At 42.3% G+C, this 18044-nt stretch overlaps 2 protein-coding genes across 3 annotated transcripts in view; one reads left to right on the top strand and one right to left on the bottom strand.

The window, feature by feature from the left end:
• Positions 1–18044, top strand: part of cdk12 (cyclin dependent kinase 12) — a 50026-nt gene that overhangs the window by 27815 nt on the left and 4167 nt on the right. Inside the window, exon 16 of one of the 2 annotated variants that reach the window (XR_014873910.1) lies at positions 6562–15280. The exons of the other annotated variant lie outside the window; for it this stretch is intronic. The gene's annotated coding sequence lies outside the window, so the exon portion shown is untranslated. Of the gene's footprint in view, positions 1–6561; positions 15281–18044 lie in introns of those variants that run through there. 2 annotated transcript variants of the gene reach the window in all.
• Positions 13245–17811, bottom strand: LOC146519708 (neurogenic differentiation factor 2-like). Its single transcript, XM_085158303.1, has 3 exons — positions 17312–17811; positions 16478–16743; positions 13245–15116 (listed from the first exon to the last, which is right to left on the bottom strand). The coding sequence occupies exons 2-3, from the start codon at positions 16483–16485 to the stop codon at positions 14051–14053; spliced, it is 1074 nt and encodes a 357-aa protein (XP_085014429.1). The 5' UTR covers positions 16486–16743; positions 17312–17811; the 3' UTR covers positions 13245–14050.

Below are 18044 nucleotides of genomic sequence, written 5' to 3'. Positions count from 1 at the left end.
ATTTCATTGCTAATTGCATTCACTGAAGAAGAACCAAAACGACAGATTTGTCTTTGAACCCTAATTCACTAGTGACTTTTGACCTTTTCCACTTCCATACAGTGTCGCCCAGTGCCCACCACTGAGGGGGATTAGCACACAGGACCAAACAGAGGTCCTCCTTTGGCATATTGTTGTCTGAGGATTGCCACCAATCTAGCATGAGGTTGGCATGTGGAGGGCATCGGGTTGGCATATGTACTGTGAGGAGTTGACACAGGGTCTGGTCTGATGTGACATAAGTTTGGCAGGCTTGGCATCAAGGTGGCACAAGACTGGCACCGGGTTAGTGAGGGGTGCCGAATGGATAGTGTCTGTCAAAGAGGTTACAGATGGGTCTGTGCAGTCTCGTTGCTTTATGTGTCTACCTCTGACCCAGACAGGCAACTGATAAACAGAGTTTTACATCCTATATTAAACATAAACTTAATTAACTTGCATTGCTATAAGTGAATGCCATTGTACTTCTGTATGTAAAGTCATCTGAAAGCATGCAGCTACTGCTACATAATTTGCTAATGTTACTTATTATCTGCATTGTCATTTAATTTCTAAAAATCTATACTTTTTAAACTGCAATATAATAAACAATTGCTGGACTGTTGGTTAAAGTGAGTTTAGAGAAGAGTTTCCTGCTCTGAAATATAGTCAGTTAGTTGCGTATGGTGTTATTAAAGTTATTAGTAAAGATAGCGGCATTGCAAACGTATACCGTACTTGATAAAATTCATTTTTGCACCACTGCCTTCGCTCAGAGCTGTTTGTGTTTACGCTTTGAAACTCGAGTCGCTCTCGCTCAGGAGATGGCACACAGGACCTAAATATTTCATTTCAAAAATTTCATTTCGCATTCATACGTGCACATGGTGCTCTACTGCTAACCCACATCTCACTCAGACCTCTTCAAATCTGTGCTAGAAAACTGTACTAAATGCAGTCAGGCTTAATAGCTGGGACACACTCTCGGGTCATTCAGGTTGCCCTACTTGGTTTTGTACGTTATCCTGCTTCATCTGCCAACTGAAGCCTTATCCACTGCTGGATTTAGGAAAACAAAAAATTAACAATGCAAACCTGTAACGTGCATTTTAGTTTTTGATCAAAGCCGTTGAACTTGAGATGTAATTTGGGTCACAGTCCTGGGAGCGGAGGAGATGTAGCAGTTTTTGGAGGTGAATGGGTCTCTCTTTGTATTCACTGTGAACGCCTCCCATTACCTGAAAGTATTGTTGAAAATGAGTCTCTGTCTTCTTCTAATTAAGGTGCGGGTAACAACCAGCACCTTCAGCAGAGCATGCACATATGAAGACAGACATAAACAGTCAACACACACAAGCATGCGTGCACACGTACACAGAGAACTCACAACCCGCTGCTGCTACCACAGAGAAGGGTTGAACAGATGTTGAGGAATTTAAGATGCAAAAGGGAACTGGGACTCCCCCGCACACACACCCACCCTGTGCCCCACCTTTCTGTACCCCCTCCTTCACATAGGCGCGCACACACTCACACAACCAGTTTTGCACTTTAACACACACACAAATCTACATAAATTACACCTAAAACTTGAACATACATCATCCTCGACTCTTCTCCTTTTGAAAAGATTTGTGTGGATGTACACACATGCACATATGTGCACAAGTGCATGCACAAAAGCAGACACAAGCACACATGCGTGCATGCATTGTGGCCCACATCCCCCTCCAGGCTGGCCCTGCTCAAAAGGGGCACCATGTGGCACTCTATTCCCTCTGGCAAGAGACACTAACTCTGCCAGCTTTGCATTGTCCTCTGCCCACTGGAGAGCACGCGCCCAAACCACGGACCCTCTCTGTCTTTACCCCCATTTCTCCTTCTCTTTCTCTCTCACTTTCGTTGCCTTTCCTCTTGTTCATCGCATGCAAACTGAGATAGATGTCGTTTACCTGCTTTTGCTCTCCCAAGTGCACAGAAACTCAAGATGAATATGTGTGTTTGTGCTGAGACTCTGCTGGGAAATCTTTCCCTCGTGCTTCATTGTTTGCCTTTGTGTCCCACCAACTTTCCAACCTTCATCCAAGAGAAATAGTAAATGTCACTTTAAAAGTGCTTTGTTAATGTTGATTGGTTTGGTCTCATTCAAATAAAATATAATTAATATACCCCAGAAATTCAACAAGTATCCAGCTGCCTGTCTGGTTAACAATTTTTCTTTATATTATATCTCTCAACAATTAATTAGTTGGACCCTTGATTCATTGATTCATAGTGCATGCCTCTCATACCAGCAAAGATCTAAATGTTGGTGTGAAAGGGTACTCTAAATGAATAGATATCAAGTGCAGTCATGTATAAAAAGTGGCAGTGCTGGGACATTGTTATGTTAAGTAAAGCTTTGTGACATCCCATTAATACTGGTTAGATCCTGATCACTGCATAAGGATCGCATTGTATTATAGTCTGTTTGTCTGGATTCTATTTGAAGTGGGTTCCTTGTATCAACACATATTACAAGGACATATTAAAGAATCTGTGTTACAGATCTAAGGTAATACAAAGGAGAACAATACAAATGATTTAAAATCGTATGAAATTAATTGCACTATTTACAGAGGAAAGTTTATATTTGACACTTTGCGGGGTATACAAACTTTACTTTTGTTCTTAGCCCTAAATAAAAGGCCATCCGTGCAAAAGTCATATAAACGATGCTTTGATTTCTCTTTCCTTTTCTTCCGGTCCCTCAGAGGGAAGTGGTTCTGTCCCTCTTTTCCACCACACAGCTGCTCTGAGGAGAGAGGGGCTCCACGGGGCTCTGGGTAGCCTTAGCTCTCTGTGCTTGGGTGAGAATTAGCCAGCTTTAGTGCTTGCCTTGCCTTCTAATCCCTTAATCTGGCGATGCTGAGGAGGAAGGCTTTAGAGAAGAGATGGTGTGTCAGTCCATGTCTTCACATCTTTCTTGGCACACTCAGGCACATGGAAAAGTTTGCAGTTGAGAGTTTCGCATTGCTTTCATGAATTAGGCATGCTGTTCTGTGTGATGTGTGTCATCTAGAAATTGTTCGAACATTGAATTTAGCAGCGCAAAATGTATTGCTTTGCCTTCGTATAAATGTAGAAATAGAGAAGAGGATTTGTCATCCCAGGTAACAAATACATTTCTCAAATTTAAAACTGTTTTAAACGCACACTGTTTCTTCATTGTGTTGCTCTTAAACACACTGTACTTATTTCTTTTATCTAATTATAGTCAGTGAACACAGCACTTCATAATCACAATTCAAGGTGATTTCATTTGATTTAATTCACTGTGATTTGGCGACATTTGTTGTGATTTGGCGCTATATAAATAAAATTGAAAAATTGAATTGAATTTGGGCAGGGATAGCTCAATAGGTAGAGTGGTGGCCCCATGATCGGAAGATCGGGGGTTCGATTCCCTAAACAGCTACCCTGAGGTACCCCTGAGCAAGGTACTGTCCCTAAACACTGCTCCCCGTGCGTCCAGTGGCTGCCTGCTGCTTCACTGAGTGAATGGGTTAAATGCAGAGAGGAATTTCTCTACGGGGTTCAATAAAGTATAATTTAAGGTGTTAAGGTGACAAACTTGTTAGCCAAGAATTAGCGTTCATTTAAAAGTCGCATTTTGGACTTTGTAAATTTGATTGGGTACTTACTCTCTTTTAACTCTTTCTTTGGTCTCCTTTATTCTTTAATTTTTTATCTTTTTTTTTGAATGCAGAGATATTTAAATATATCCTGTGTATTTGTCTATGTTTAGTGGCAGGCAGGTCAGTGGGTTTTTAGAGGTTTTTTTCCACTTGGAACAGCTGCTTGCTCTAGCCGAAAACAACATTATCAGAGTAATGTTTAACATAAAAACATCAAAGTTATAGGCCACTCGGCTAACAATGAGCTACAAGTTGCTTTAAACCTCTTAAAATCTGAAGAGATTCCGATAATGTTTTCTCTGGACTCATCACATCGCGGTACCTCTTTCATATTGGAAGTTAAAACAATGTAAAAATATCAGCTGTACCCACCTAAATGAATGGGCACAAGCTTAGCTTCATTTGAAGTGTTTGGGAAGTAGGAGCATAAATAAACCAGTACCCATAAATTGAGCATCTCTTGTAGAGAGAAGAAAAAATCCTCAGCTCAATCAAAAACAAACATTTTCAAAACACAGTGCTGTGCGATATTAAAGTATTAGCTCTAAAACCCAGAGCTGATAAACACTTTATACATTTAATATCTCGCAGAGCCACTGAGCTTTATTTTGGCACAAATAATTTTTAATTGGCATTGATGACTTGCATTGGGGTCCCTTTGTGTTTTGCTATGTTTCAGTGCTTTTTTTCAGTGCACAGAGCAGTTCTACAGATTTACAACATACTGGTGTACAGGGTTCAGTGCAGCATAGATGCCTGTTTGTGTCACTGCACACACTGGAAACACACACAGAAGCTGAACTAATAGAGTTCCAAGGTGTAAATCAAAGCATGTTAATAAATTCAAACTTTGAGAAAATGCTTTTAAAATGAAAGAACGTGGTGATTAACTCCTGATTAGTGAGTGGTTAAATTCTAGTTGTGCTAATGGCCTATGAATAACAAAGCGTTCCGACATGTTAACATTGTCATGAATGCAATAACACAGAGGGACAGCCTGGTACTGATTGTGCAACCACACGGTAATGAATGGCTAATGTGCTGGTACAGAAGAGATGTTAATGCCATCCTAATTCGCTTTTGCTCAGAGCAAGGCGTTGCATCCTGAGCTTGTTAATCTGAACCCTTTAAACCTTTAATATGGCAGTCTTTTACATACACGCAGACACACACACACAAAGGCATGACAGCCAACCTGTCATTGCCTTGTAAAAGCACATACCTGCCACACCTCTCTCAGGCTCCCTCTCTTTCTCAGAGACACATGTGACATATTGAGTGCCTGCAGCGAGATTCTTCCCCATGAGTGGCATTCCAGAGCAGGCTGTCCCAGGGGAGCAGGAGAGTGGAGCTGGGCGTGGGGGCAGTTGAGGCTGTCGTCAGAGGGAGTGCAGTGCAGGGACCTTGTTGATGCAAAAGTCTGGAATGTTGTTGGTCTGCGCTCTTGGTCAAGTGTTGTGGCTACATGAGCAGCAGAACAGATTGGCCTGAGCTGACCAGCAACGATGTGTCCCATTGGATGGATAATAGGTAATCCCCACCAGCAGAAAAAAAAGGGTCCACAATCAGCCTCATACTAGCCATGTAAAACTAACACATCACATCATAATCTAAAGACATTGTGCTTTGGAGCCAATTTAGTCAACAAGTTTAAGACAAGAACAAGTTAACAGACGAAAATATAAAATTACAAGTGATCCTCTTAAAATCAGAACATTAAAAACAAGATGTCAGATGATAGGTAGAAAATCAAAAATTCTTTCCTTTTCCTCACAGCTGCGGACACAAAACACCTTCAGAAATATTCCGTGCGGCAGCTGGAAATCAAATCATTCAACACTTTTCCAGTTAAATACACTAAAAAGGGAGTAACCTTCATGTTGAACTGTGTGTATCAGTTGCAGTGCTGTGTTCTCTGTAGCTTCAACAGACATTTGTGATCTTGTCTGAAAAGAATGAAGCTTATTTTAAGCAATGTGGAATGTAGAAGCATCTTTGTGTATTGCAACTTGTATCCACTAAACATCACTTTCCTTTATCCTGCCTGCAGCAGACACGTGCGCGTGCAGATTTCTAGGCCTTTCCACTGCGTTTTGTTGACTGTGTCTTTCTTCTTAATTAGATCAGAATGGGAGACTTTATTGCGTGAGGTTAGACACTGTGTGTGTATGTTTTTGTGTATGTGTGTGTGTTTGTGCATTTTTGCAACATATTATGTTATAATTTTCCCTCTTTCTCTCCCTTCGTCCTCACTCATCTCCTTTTTTTTCTGTCTGTCTGTCGGTTAATATTTCATTTGCTTTGTCGTCTTCTCAGGCTGGTACATTAACCAGCGGTGCCAGTCGAGCTCACTGCTTGTGGCTGGCTGTATAAAAATAAACACACTCTAGTTGTAATGAACAGATGTCACAGAATTTAAACGTGCACCCCACTCCTCCCCCCACCTCCCTCCTTCTCCTCAGCACACACAAACACACTTCACCCTCCTCTCCTCATCCTCCTTCTCATTCTTGCTCATGCATAAAGGCGCACGCGCACGCACACACTGCATGCATGTGCGTTATACACTCCTGTGTCCACTTGTACTGAGAAATACAAAGAGCACTTGTTCACGTGAATGTTTATTGAACATACACACAAACTCTTATACGTGCGTTCCCATGTGAGCGTTTCCTGGCAGAGGTTCATGCATGGCAGACACTGTGCTGCTCTGCCGGTCTCTTCATTGCTTTCTCTGTCTCTATTTGCTTCTCTCTTCTCCCTCCCTCTCTGTCTGTCTGTCTGTGTATCTGTTAGTCTCACAGCAGACTAACACTGCGGTCATTTTACAGACTATTTTCATAAGGTCCTCCCATTCACTTTGCAGAACCAGCCTGTCATCCCACAATCCCCGGCGGCATCATCAGAACCCATTTTGGTACTGTGAAGAAGGGATGAACACAATGACTGTGTGTGTATATGTGTGTCCATCCCCCTTGTCACTCCCGCTCTTTTTCCCACTGAGCGCGTGCCAGCTCTCTGTGTTTCCTGGCTGGCAGGACCGAAGGAGAGACGATTGTTCTGTACCTACCCAGAGACCCTTCCTTGCCAAGCTTGGGATGAAATCCTTTCTATAGCGCTAACTCCTCACAGTCGGGCGCCTCACAGCAAAACGCACACCATCACTTCTCCAGGTGGGAGGGTGATACCATGTCAGAAGTCAAGCAGATACACAGAAGTCTGTTTTACACGCTGCAAAAACATGTTTTTCTTTCTTTTTGCGAGTCAATTGTTCCTGTTTAAAAAATGTTCCCACCTTTAAATAAGAGCATTATTTTTGCTTTAGAAATGAAATAATGTTTTGTTGATTGCGTGGAATGATCTGGTTTTGTTTCAGGGTGGTCCAATGTTATTATAAACATTACATGAAATGTTCTTTAATTCTTATAAAAAAAAATTCTTACTGAAATGTTCTTGTTATCTTTACCTCTTTTAGTTTCCCTCATTTCATTGCACTGTTTTTAGTTCAAGGACTTTGTCCCACCAACATCTATGAGTTTAATTATTTCAATGATGGCACATCAAATTTGCATTTCAGACCCAACAATGAATTTCAATTACTTAATCAAGACAAGCTGTATCAAAAGGTTGCTTTTTTTAAAATCTAAATTATTGTTAACTGAATACTGCACTGAAAAAAAAACCCAACCAAAAAACAAGTAGGTATTTTTGGCTTGCTTCAAGGTCAAAGTTAGGGGGCAGTTTATTAATCCATAAAAATGGGATTTGCAGTGCTTCTGTCTAATAAATCAAAGCTGATGATCATAGGCAAGCATAGAAGAAAAAGGTGTTTATCACCGTGTGATGAGCCAGAAGGCTACTCTAAAGTTCTTGCTTCAAGTTTGGAAGAGCTGAGGAAATTAATGGTGATGGACAGAGCAGGTCATCCTCTGATGGCAGAAGAGGCGGGCGAATGGAGATTAAAGGTGACTGAGAGAAGCGGAGATGATGAAGGGATGAAGGAAAAGGGAGAGATGAAAGGGAAAGGGGAGAGGTACGGAGGTCGTCCGGGGGGTGATCAGTGAGGTGGATGCGATGCCATCTGACAGGTCCAGCTGGGAGACTGCCCGCCCCCCAGCGCTGCAAACTGGTCAATATGGAGGCCAATTACTGCTGCCCATGTGACCAGGGCATCATCCAACCCTATCATAACACACACGCACGCACATGCACGCGTACACATGCCATCTGTGTAGACCGGCAACGAACCCCAACCCCCTCTGATCCAGTTGCGTCCCTGCGCACGCTTCTACTTAACCTCCTAAACAGGAGGCCAGCCACGCCCACCCTCCGGAACCTCCTGAGCATACCGGAACTGGGCCATGGTAAGGATGTCATACAGGTCAAGAAGAGTTTCTGTACTCAAATTACGTGAACAAACATTTCTGTTCAGGTAGCCATCCTATGCGTCAACATCTTGCACCGCAGAAACCCCGGAAAAAAGCACCTGGCCACCCGCCAAGGTCCTGAAACCTACCTGGCTCTCACCCTGATCTCCACCTCTGTTTTTTTGGGGCGGTTTTTTGCACCCCTGGCAGTTTATCCCTGCCCCTTTTACCCTCCAACCTCCTATCACCCCTTTCCCCTCCACCTTACTTCCTCCTCCCCCCACCCACCTCTTTTTCCCTTGGCAGAACCTCCAGCAGTAGCACACTCTCAGTTTAGCTTCTGCCTCGTCTCCTGCCCCACTGCCCGTACTCCGCCGTGCCCCATTGTGCGATAACAAACAGATGTTGTGGAATTTCCTCTGAACGAACTGCCAGTGACAGGCCTGCACCCTTGTCTGGCAGTGTGAGGGGCGGGGGTGCGCACTGGCACAGAGTTTGGCAAAAGGGTTGGCCGAAACCTGCGCGATTGTTTCCTCAGTCTGTACACATGTGGAACATTTCAGTTTTTCAGCGCTGCTGCGTGCTCGCAGGTGCCAGAGAAGTTAATGTAAGCACTGGTGTGTGTGTGTGTACTTTCCTCATTCTTCCTTTTTTTGTTCATAAATTATTAAATCTCTCTCTCTCTCTCACACTCACACACACACACACACACTCACACACACACAGTTGTATATTTCTCTGTCTGTGTCCCTTTTAACTGACTCATTTTGTTTTCAGTCACAGACAGATTGCAACAGCTCACAATCTCTTGAACAGATCATCTTTTCCCTCCATCGACTTTTAATTCCCAGCGCTTTTATCCCCCCCTCATATCTTTTGCACATATTCTTAACTGATATCTGCATTTAGCAAAACACTCGATTATTATTTTAGCTAGACGTTAATTGGAATTCACACCATACTACTTGTGACATTTTGATAATCGCACTATTGACTGTTATGTCGGACAAACACTCTAGATTTTTTCCCCCTACCAAGTTGAGTGAGAAAACGAGTGGGCATGAACATGATAATTTAAACAGCGAGATTCATTCACTCACTTTTCATCCTGAGTGGAGCACGGAGTGTCACTGGAAGTTTTTTTTCTAAGTCAGACTAGCTGAATGATTTTTTTTGTAAATGCAACTTAGTTTTTATTTACGATATCACCACAAATTATACATTAAATGATTTAATCACAGAAAAGAAAAAAATGTTTGCAGAAATTCATAAACTCTATAAGAAAAACACTTGTGAATTCCTCATCTCTTTTCTTTTTTATTGACGAGAGCTGCATATATTTATAGTTAAAATATTTCTCAGTTTGACCTTATTAAACACTCCTTTATGAGCTTATTGTGTCACAACCTCTCTTTCCCTCTACACGCACTTAGCGCTCAGGCAGAGGCCTGAAATCGTTCCATGGAACTAAAAGCATAAATGCGTTCACTGCATGACTAACAGTGGCAAGTTAGTAGACCAGAGGTTGCCAATCTAACTGATTTGCTCTTTTTCCTTCAAAGCTAAAACCTTTTGCAAGCTGCCTGCGATTTTTTAAATCAACTACTACTACTTTCTTTCAAATTTGGCTATCGCGTGTGTCTGTATGTGTGCCATCAGCCTAATTTGTTGCAAGGTAACCGCATGTGAGGGCTTTCAACACCCGCAGTTAAATTCCAAGGATGCAACACAACCTTCTTGCAATGCATGAGCTCGTGTACTACATAACATTAGAGAGAAATATGCATATTCATAGGCCAACTCTTCACAGAAATGCCTTACTGCTGTGTATCTGCATGAGTTGTGTGTACGATGTGTGTGTGTGTGTGCGTGTGTGTGTTTTGCGAAGGGTTACTCGGGATGAGCGCTCTCGTTTTTAAACGTCCTGGATAATGAACAGATGCTGCAAAAATTAGGAAAGAAACATCGACTCCTCCCAGCAGTGCCACTTTGGCCCGGTGAACTGGCACACTGGCGCACACACTGGGTTGTCCTCTCCGGAGCTCCTGGTGCTGCTGCTGGGGAACATTAAGGGACTTGGCACGGCTTTCCTCCGCCAGGCTGCCAGCCTCTCACTCTTTCACTCTCACCGGACTGTGGAGGAAGAGTAGGTGGTGATGGTGGTGTCGGGGGTTCTGGGAGTATTTTGATAGATGCCCTCTCCCACTGCTGGCTGGATTCACTTTTAGATTGGCTCCTCCAGAAATCCATACAGCCTCTTCTTTTTATTTATTTTTTCTGCTGATGAGGCCAAAAAGAACATAGGGGCACAAAAGTGTTAACACAAAAAAGCAGAGTGGGCCTCAGAGTTTTATGTGGGAGGAGGTTTAAAGCAAATAATCCGAAACAACAGTGTCTGATCATCGGTTTGATTCCCACCAGGGACTGTCACTGCACCCATGAGTTGAGCTTCTATAAATAGAAGTATTTGTTTTAATATATTGATCAATCTTCAATGATATTTATCACATAAAACAACATACTGTTATTACAGAAGAATTTACAGACTAGTTGAGGATCAGTAAAAATATATGCCGTCAATATGTCCGAACTACAAAACGTGTAACGATATTTTTCCTGTTACAGGTATGTTCACGACAAAAAAACTCGTCTTTTTTCAAGCTTTTCAGGGTATTATAATTTTTATATTCCACATGACGATATTTTCCTCTTTTGGGGAAGAGAGAGATAAAAATGGCAATTTTCACAACTTAGTTTTCACAATAAAACACTTATTTTATTTTTAAATGATGTGAATCGTCGTTAGATCAATACCTAGTAAAGACGTCGAAGTTAATAAGTTGAATATATACGTTTAATTAAGAAAGTGCTAATTTTTTTTCTCTTTTTTTGACGGAAACTGCTGTAAGTAAAAATAGTTTTTTTTTTTTTTATCGGTGCATGTTTTACACAGAACATTATTACATTCTCACTTAACTTATGGTGTGTCGCATTCATCCAAACCCTTAAGCATTGATATCAGCAGATTAAATTCGTGAGAACACACAGATTTACCGAACTGACAGGAAATGATCAGCAAGTTGTTCCAGAAAATAAATACACGATTCCAACATTTCAAAGCAACATTTTAAACATCAATATAATTAAAACATTGTCCGCTCCCAAAACATCTGATTTATTTTAAAAAGCCGTGGAACAATCTGAGTTTTGCTTTTTGATATATTTATATAATTATTTGTTTTCTCTTCGGTGTTGATGTTGCGTACCATCACCCGCCACTCAGGTCCTGTGTGTGTCATTACAGCAGTGAGCACCCACCACATTTTGGGGAGCATATGGGTTCCAGGGCAGAGCTCCAAACCCAGCCGGGGTCGCAACGGCTGCCTCTTGCACTGTGACAGCGTGTGGACACCACACGCTGATTTTTCTTCCTTTAAATAATAAATACATAAATTAAAGGTGGTTAAATTGGTTTTTAGAAGTTATGTTACTCAGACTTCTCCTCTGTGATAAGTTGATGTGTGTGATAGGGAGAATTTACACCTCATATATCCACCTGAATTAATTCAAACACCTGATGAATAAGCCTATATATTCATATCGCCGTATTACTGAAGTGTTTAAATGTTTTCAGATGTGTTAAAGTTTGAAGAAGGGAACTTTTAGGAAAGGAACGTGAACTGATTATACATCAGCATGAATATGTTAATGAATAGTCTTTAAAATAATATTGTTTTAACAAATATTTGGATTTTATCTGGTGTCACGGCTGCATTGCTTCCTTTGGGTCAGGATCGCAAAGTGTGTGTGTGTGTGTTTTTACACAATTATAAATATGAAGGCATTTGAAACAAACAGGCCTAATGCTTATGTATCAATGATGTAAAGAGTATATAAGCGATCGAAATAATGTGATGATTAACAGAAGAGGTGTTTATGTGTTTTCCTTTTGGTGTTGGAACTTTAGACTTCTGAATGAGCGATGGAATATTCTGGTGCAAAAGAAAAGGACATACACAACGTGTTTGTTTCCTAAAAATCTAAAAAATCACTCCCAAAATGGAGCCCTTTATGTTCTGCATGGCGTTAAGCTTCACACTGCATGGACCAAACACCAGGTGTAAGAGCTGTCCGAGGTGCTGAAAGAGACTTCTTTCTTCCTTCTTTCTGGTCAAGAAAGTGTGAAGGAGACTCCATGATGCTGTTAATTGCAGCGCTTAGCATAATTTAATCGGTATTTTGTGAGTGTGTGTGTGTACGTGTGTTTACCACGGTGTCCAGGTTCTATTCATCTTGTAGATTCTCCCTTAAGCCAAATGTCCGCAGTACATCTGTTGACGTCCTGAGATACATCCAAATCTTTCCATGCATTTTTAAAGGCTGAGACCTTCGCCAGGCAAAAACGACGCACTGGCACCATTTTAGTCAATCGAGAAAGATGGCAACACCGATATCTTCTTCCTGCCCTATTTTATAGGATAAAAGCCCCGAGGCTTGGAGGAACTCCTGCAGGTTGTGGCACGAGGCCCGGTCAGGCTCATAATATCCAAAAGGAGTGATGCAGGCTATGCACCTTTTTTTCTTATAAATTAAAGTCATTTTAATTCGAGATGTGGTCTGTAGGGGATATAAAACGCATGTAGATGTCCAAAGACTTAAAAAGGAATCAATTTGCACAGTCTCGTTTATCGTCGTTTTATTGTACCACACAGTTTGTTGAATACAAAGTTAAAAGACTTGAGTCTTTTCAAAAAATAAAGCAATAATAATATTAATAAAATAAATAAATTCAAATAACGAAAGAGCAAAAAAACAGAACAATGGTCAGCAACACAGTGTTCCCTTCATTTCCGGACACTATTAACATTAATTAGAAAACAATACAATAAATACGTGCAATAATAATGATAATAATAATAATAATAATGATAATAATAATAGTGAAGTGTTTAGCATAGCAGATTGCAAATAGAAAATATGGAACCAAAAATTTGATTTGAAAATAAAATACAGTGCAATGGCTCACTTAGAAGAGCAACGGTAATATGTATGAATAGAAGTAGAAAATTAAATAAGAAAAGTTCCGATTCCAATGTAATTTATTATTATTTTTTTTTATATTTTTTTGTTTATTTATGTTTTTATTTTAGAAGTTGAACATTGTGGCCAGCCCATTTTCAGATTCGTGTTTATTCCTGTGTGTGTGTGTGTGTGTGTGTGTGTGTGTGTGTGTGTGTGTGTGTGTGTGTGTGTGTGTGTGTCTGCGCGCACCCGTGCGTGCAGCAACAGTGCTGATGAAACATACAGTGTCCTTCTGGGCCTACTTGCCTCGCTCTGTGGCCTCGTTAGATTTTGCATAGACGCAGAAACGATTGATTTGCTGTAGATTCTTCTAAAGCAACTCAACAAGTACAGTTCTCAGGATTTTTCCCTCTGTTTTCGTCTGGATTTAATTATTTCTAAAAAAAAACAAAACAAAAAAACCAAACCCAAACAAACATACAAACACATCTTTCCAAATGTGATGTCGTTTTGCTCGGTTATTCATGTATTTTATTAGAAAACCATCGCAAATATCAGGGTAGAGCTGTAGCCAGTGATGTAGTGGTGAATAAATTAGTGCGTAAACTTTGACTCCCAGCCATGAAAATACAGACAACCACCAATACAAAGACAAACCACAGATTAAAATTATGAACAATTTAAAATTCCATTTTCCTCATTAGTCTTGATTTGTTTGTCAAATTTCCGCTTAGAGATAGAAACATTGCGCAAAATAACACTTTGCAGGTTAGGTGGACTACCTTCCACTACATCTCTGACTATAGCAAAAACATGTTTTAAGACAGAACAAATTAAAAGAACAACACTAATGACAACAAGTGGAGGATTTCCCCCAGAATGCCTAAATCCTGGCGGGTAAGCTTGTCAAAAAGTGTGCCGTGGATAGATTGTTGATTGCAAGGGGACGCACGATAGGCTTGTCGTCTAATTGTGAAAAAACGCGTTCAGTTCATCATACACGGGGGCCCGTTCGTGGTGTATGTGCATGTCGTGGTAAGGCAGGACGTTTTCAGGACCGCTCCTGGTCCCCGAGGAGCCAAACACGAGGCTGTGGGCCCCAGCGGGTCTGGAGCCAGGCAGACCGGAGTAATGCATAGAATAGTGGTACCCCTTCTCGTTGTCGGGGGACGCAGAGCCTTGATGCTTCAGGGAAAAGTTGCCATTGATGCACAGAGGCGGACTGAGAGGCCCCTCATATTCGGGACTGTTATACTCCGGGGATCCGCTCCCGCCATACAGTGAGTCGTAAGTCGAGCAATAGCCGTGTGTCCTCAGCGGGTGCGAGTTCGAGCCCGGTTGGCAGTGGGGGCTAGACAGACGCGCGCACTGGTAAGGGTAGGAATGCATGGAGAAGGAGCCTGACCCATACCTGCCCCCCTCCTGGCACTGCTGCTCAGTGAGGAAGTTGCGGGAGTTCAGCTGGAGGCATCCCGCCACCAGGTTGGTTGTAGGCTGGGAGAGACCCTTGCACAGCGTCTGGACGTAGGACACAAGGTCAGGCCTTTTCCCAGAGCGTAATATCTCAGATAAGGCCCAAATATAGTTTTTGGCCAATCGTAACGTCTCAATTTTGGACAGTTTTTGTGTTTTGGAGTAGCAGGGCACCACTTTACGCAGATTGTCCAGAGCAGAGTTCAGGTCATGCATGCGATTGCGTTCTCTAGTATTTGCTTTCATCCGCCGCATCTTGGAGCGCTCGACCCTGGCCTGGGTCATTTTGCGTTTTTTGGGGCCCCGTTTCTTGGGCCTGTCTCCCTCCGTGTCCTCTCCGTCGTCCTCTTCTTCCACTTCGTCGTCCTCGTCGTCTTCCCCATCGTGTTCTGAGTGAGTCCGACTGTCTCCTCTTAGACCAGAGACCTCCATGCCGTCCTGGGTGTCCTGATCCTCCTCTTTGATCTTGTCGCTGTCGCTGTCTTCGGCCCAGCCGGAATATTTTTGTACGTCGGGAAGCAGCGAAGGATCACTGAAAAGCCTCGTTAACATTGTGGATCTAGAGGGGAAGGGATATATCGAAAATTAGGCCTCGGAATCACAAGACATTTTGTGTGGGCGCTACAGATTGCGTGACAGCGAAGAAATTTCAGATACAATGGTTCCACAAAAACCCTAAATCAAACAAAGAAAAAAACCCTTCCTTTATCGCACTTCTCAATATTTGGCTTATTTTAGGATTATACAAACTCCCGAGGATGCATTATATTTAAGGTTATTGCTAAATTGTTGTTGTCCCAGAAAAAATGACAAAATGCGTAAATTTGGGGAAAGAGTAAAAGTGAAAGAAATCCCTCAAATCTTTAGGCTGGGCTACAGCCAGACGGATCCCCATTTAATTCCCTGCTGTCAGTCGTATGCCCTGCCGCGTCCTATCGCAGCGGGTCCCAGCGGCAGGGGCCACATTACAGGTCCCATGGGGGCCCCCACTTTCACTCCTCCTGACGCCCATATACACTCCTGGCTGCATTCCAGCACCTCTGCTCATGGCAGGCAAGGCAAAGAGGATTTCATGTAATTGATAGGCTGTCCACCTAAATTTTGTCTGATCATATATACATTTATATATATGAGGAAAAGGGAAACGGAACACAAAAATCAGTTTTTAAAACATATCACATCAATGAAAATAATAATAATCATAGTAAAAGTACATAAAATACTGTCACTATCATTATAATACCTTATTATTAACAATTATTCATTAATGACACTTGCTGACTGTAACGTCTGAAAAACGAAACGAAAGCGATCAGCCTACCACTTGATTAGCAAATGCAGTCCCATCACAGAAAAAGAAACACGCAGAAACACGGTGATCTTTGACAGATTCAATAAGGCTCCACTGGCTTCCTCCCTGACATGTTCCACTTCCGAGCTATTATTATAGTGCAGCAGCAGATAGACTTGCAGCTCATGGTAAGGTAGGCTGTGGTGGTTGGTTAATTATCTCGGGGGGTGTGCCAGGGGCAAAATCTAGTTTTTAAATCTCAGGCTCAGGAGGTTTGCTCAATTAGAAGCAAAAACACAACATCGTTTAATTAACAGACCGTGCAGCTTACACGAAATAGATTTCACACATAATTCAGTATGCACGAGTGCACGATTTCAAAGCACTTTTTAGTCAGCGATAACCTTTACAGATGGAAATCGCTTGTATCCTTTTAGCCCTCGTTAAATATAAAAAAAATCAAGTCGTGAAATGGCCTCTCTTGCAAAGCCTCCTGCCCCTCCACTGAAAAAGGCTCTGTTTATGGTTCAAACCATGTTGTGGCGAGATAGATTGTTGAAGATAAAACTGGACAAACAGAGATAAATCATGCCGCAGACTGCCTGTCACAGTCAATGGCGTTGTCCCACCCTTTCATTTGCTCCGAGACTGAACGTGCAAATCATCGACAAAATCATCAATAAATCTCCCATTAAGCTCGAGGACGTCCTCCATCAAGGTACCGGAGCCGATTTATAAAAACAAATCTTCCACGGAAATGTCTCACACTCATTGTCTTTTGTTTGTCAGATTCAAGGTCCAGACGCAGGAATCTCTAAATCAAATTAGTGTCCGATGTGATCTATTTACAGCCCGTGCGCTGTGATCAGGGCTGCTCCAGTCCTCGGAACCGCTCCTGTAAATGATCATAAAGCAGTGAAATCGGGATCAGGAGACGCTTGGCTTTTTGACTTGAGCGCGTTAGGCTATCTGATTTATGATAATCCAGCTAGTTTGGGATGTTTGAAGTTGAAGGGCAAGCCGAGCAGGTGAGAGAGTGAGGAGCTATTTTGTGCAAATGCGTCCGCATTGGTATCCAACAAAAAGGCAAACACGAAAATTGCACGTTAATGCATAACATTTTTTTTGTTGGATTGGGTTTCAAAGCGTGCCATCACCGGCATTGTGTTTTTAATCTAGTGGATCGATCCCAACATACCAGAGCAAAGTCACTGACACTGGAGGTGACTATACATTTACATTTTTACCTGTAGAATAGACCTTTACAATCAAATGTATGTGCAATAAGTGTGTTTAAATCACCTCTAACATTTATTAAAAGTTAATTCTGACAATATGTCCAAACACCTGGAATTAAAATGCATTTAATTTATAGATTAAATTTCTCCTACATTTTGCACGGACACTTCAGCAACACTGATAGTTTTTTTTCCTAAGCCTGTATTTTTTTTGTTCCAACTTACCTCGGCTCGAGCTCTTCGCAGGGGATGGGAGGAGAAAAAAAAACGCTCTTTACTTTCAGACCATCTTCAGGGACCGCACGAGCGAGTGAACCACCGCTCTCTATCAGAGTATAGGTGCAGGAAGCGCGCGTCTTTCTTCACTGGTGCTGACGTTAAGCGGTGCCGCTCTCCCAGCACGCGCGCCCGAATAAGTGGAGCTTGTGAACGAACGTGCGTCTTGGCTGTGTCTTTGTGTATACGTGTGAGTGACTGAGTGAGTAAGTGAGCATGTATGCATGTGTGTGTATGTGTGTGTGTGTGCGTGTGGCAACCGTGAGCTACCGGGGACGGGGTTACATACCAGCTATGGCTGTGATGCCAGCGCCCATATGGCTGGCACGTCACCGGCAAGAGCCATCACATGAGAGCCCGGTGATTGACATGCGCCCGCATTCGGAGAGATTTGCCCTCCCGGGGGAAAGAGAGACACACAGAGAGAAAGAGAGAAAGAGAGAGAGAGAAGCAGGAGGAGGTAGATGTGGTGGTGGTGGAGGAGGAGGAGGAGGAGGGCTTCGCCATCTGTCACCGCGCTAGCGCTCACACAGCCAGAAAAAAGGAGGAAAAACAGAAGAGAGAGGGAGAAAATAAAATGGTGGAACAACAAAACTCATCATTGTTGACCTGTGCTGCTGTTTCAAGACATGTAAGCTACTTTTTTTAAAATCAAACCTGTGAAATTTGGTAATCCCCTGCC

Source organism: Neolamprologus multifasciatus, chromosome 4, assembly GCF_963576455.1.
Source record: "Neolamprologus multifasciatus chromosome 4, fNeoMul1.2, whole genome shotgun sequence".
In the NCBI taxonomy this organism is placed as follows: domain Eukaryota; kingdom Metazoa; phylum Chordata; class Actinopteri; order Cichliformes; family Cichlidae; genus Neolamprologus; species Neolamprologus multifasciatus.
Note: the sequence above shows the minus strand (reverse complement) of the source record. Positions and strands in the feature narration are given on the sequence as shown.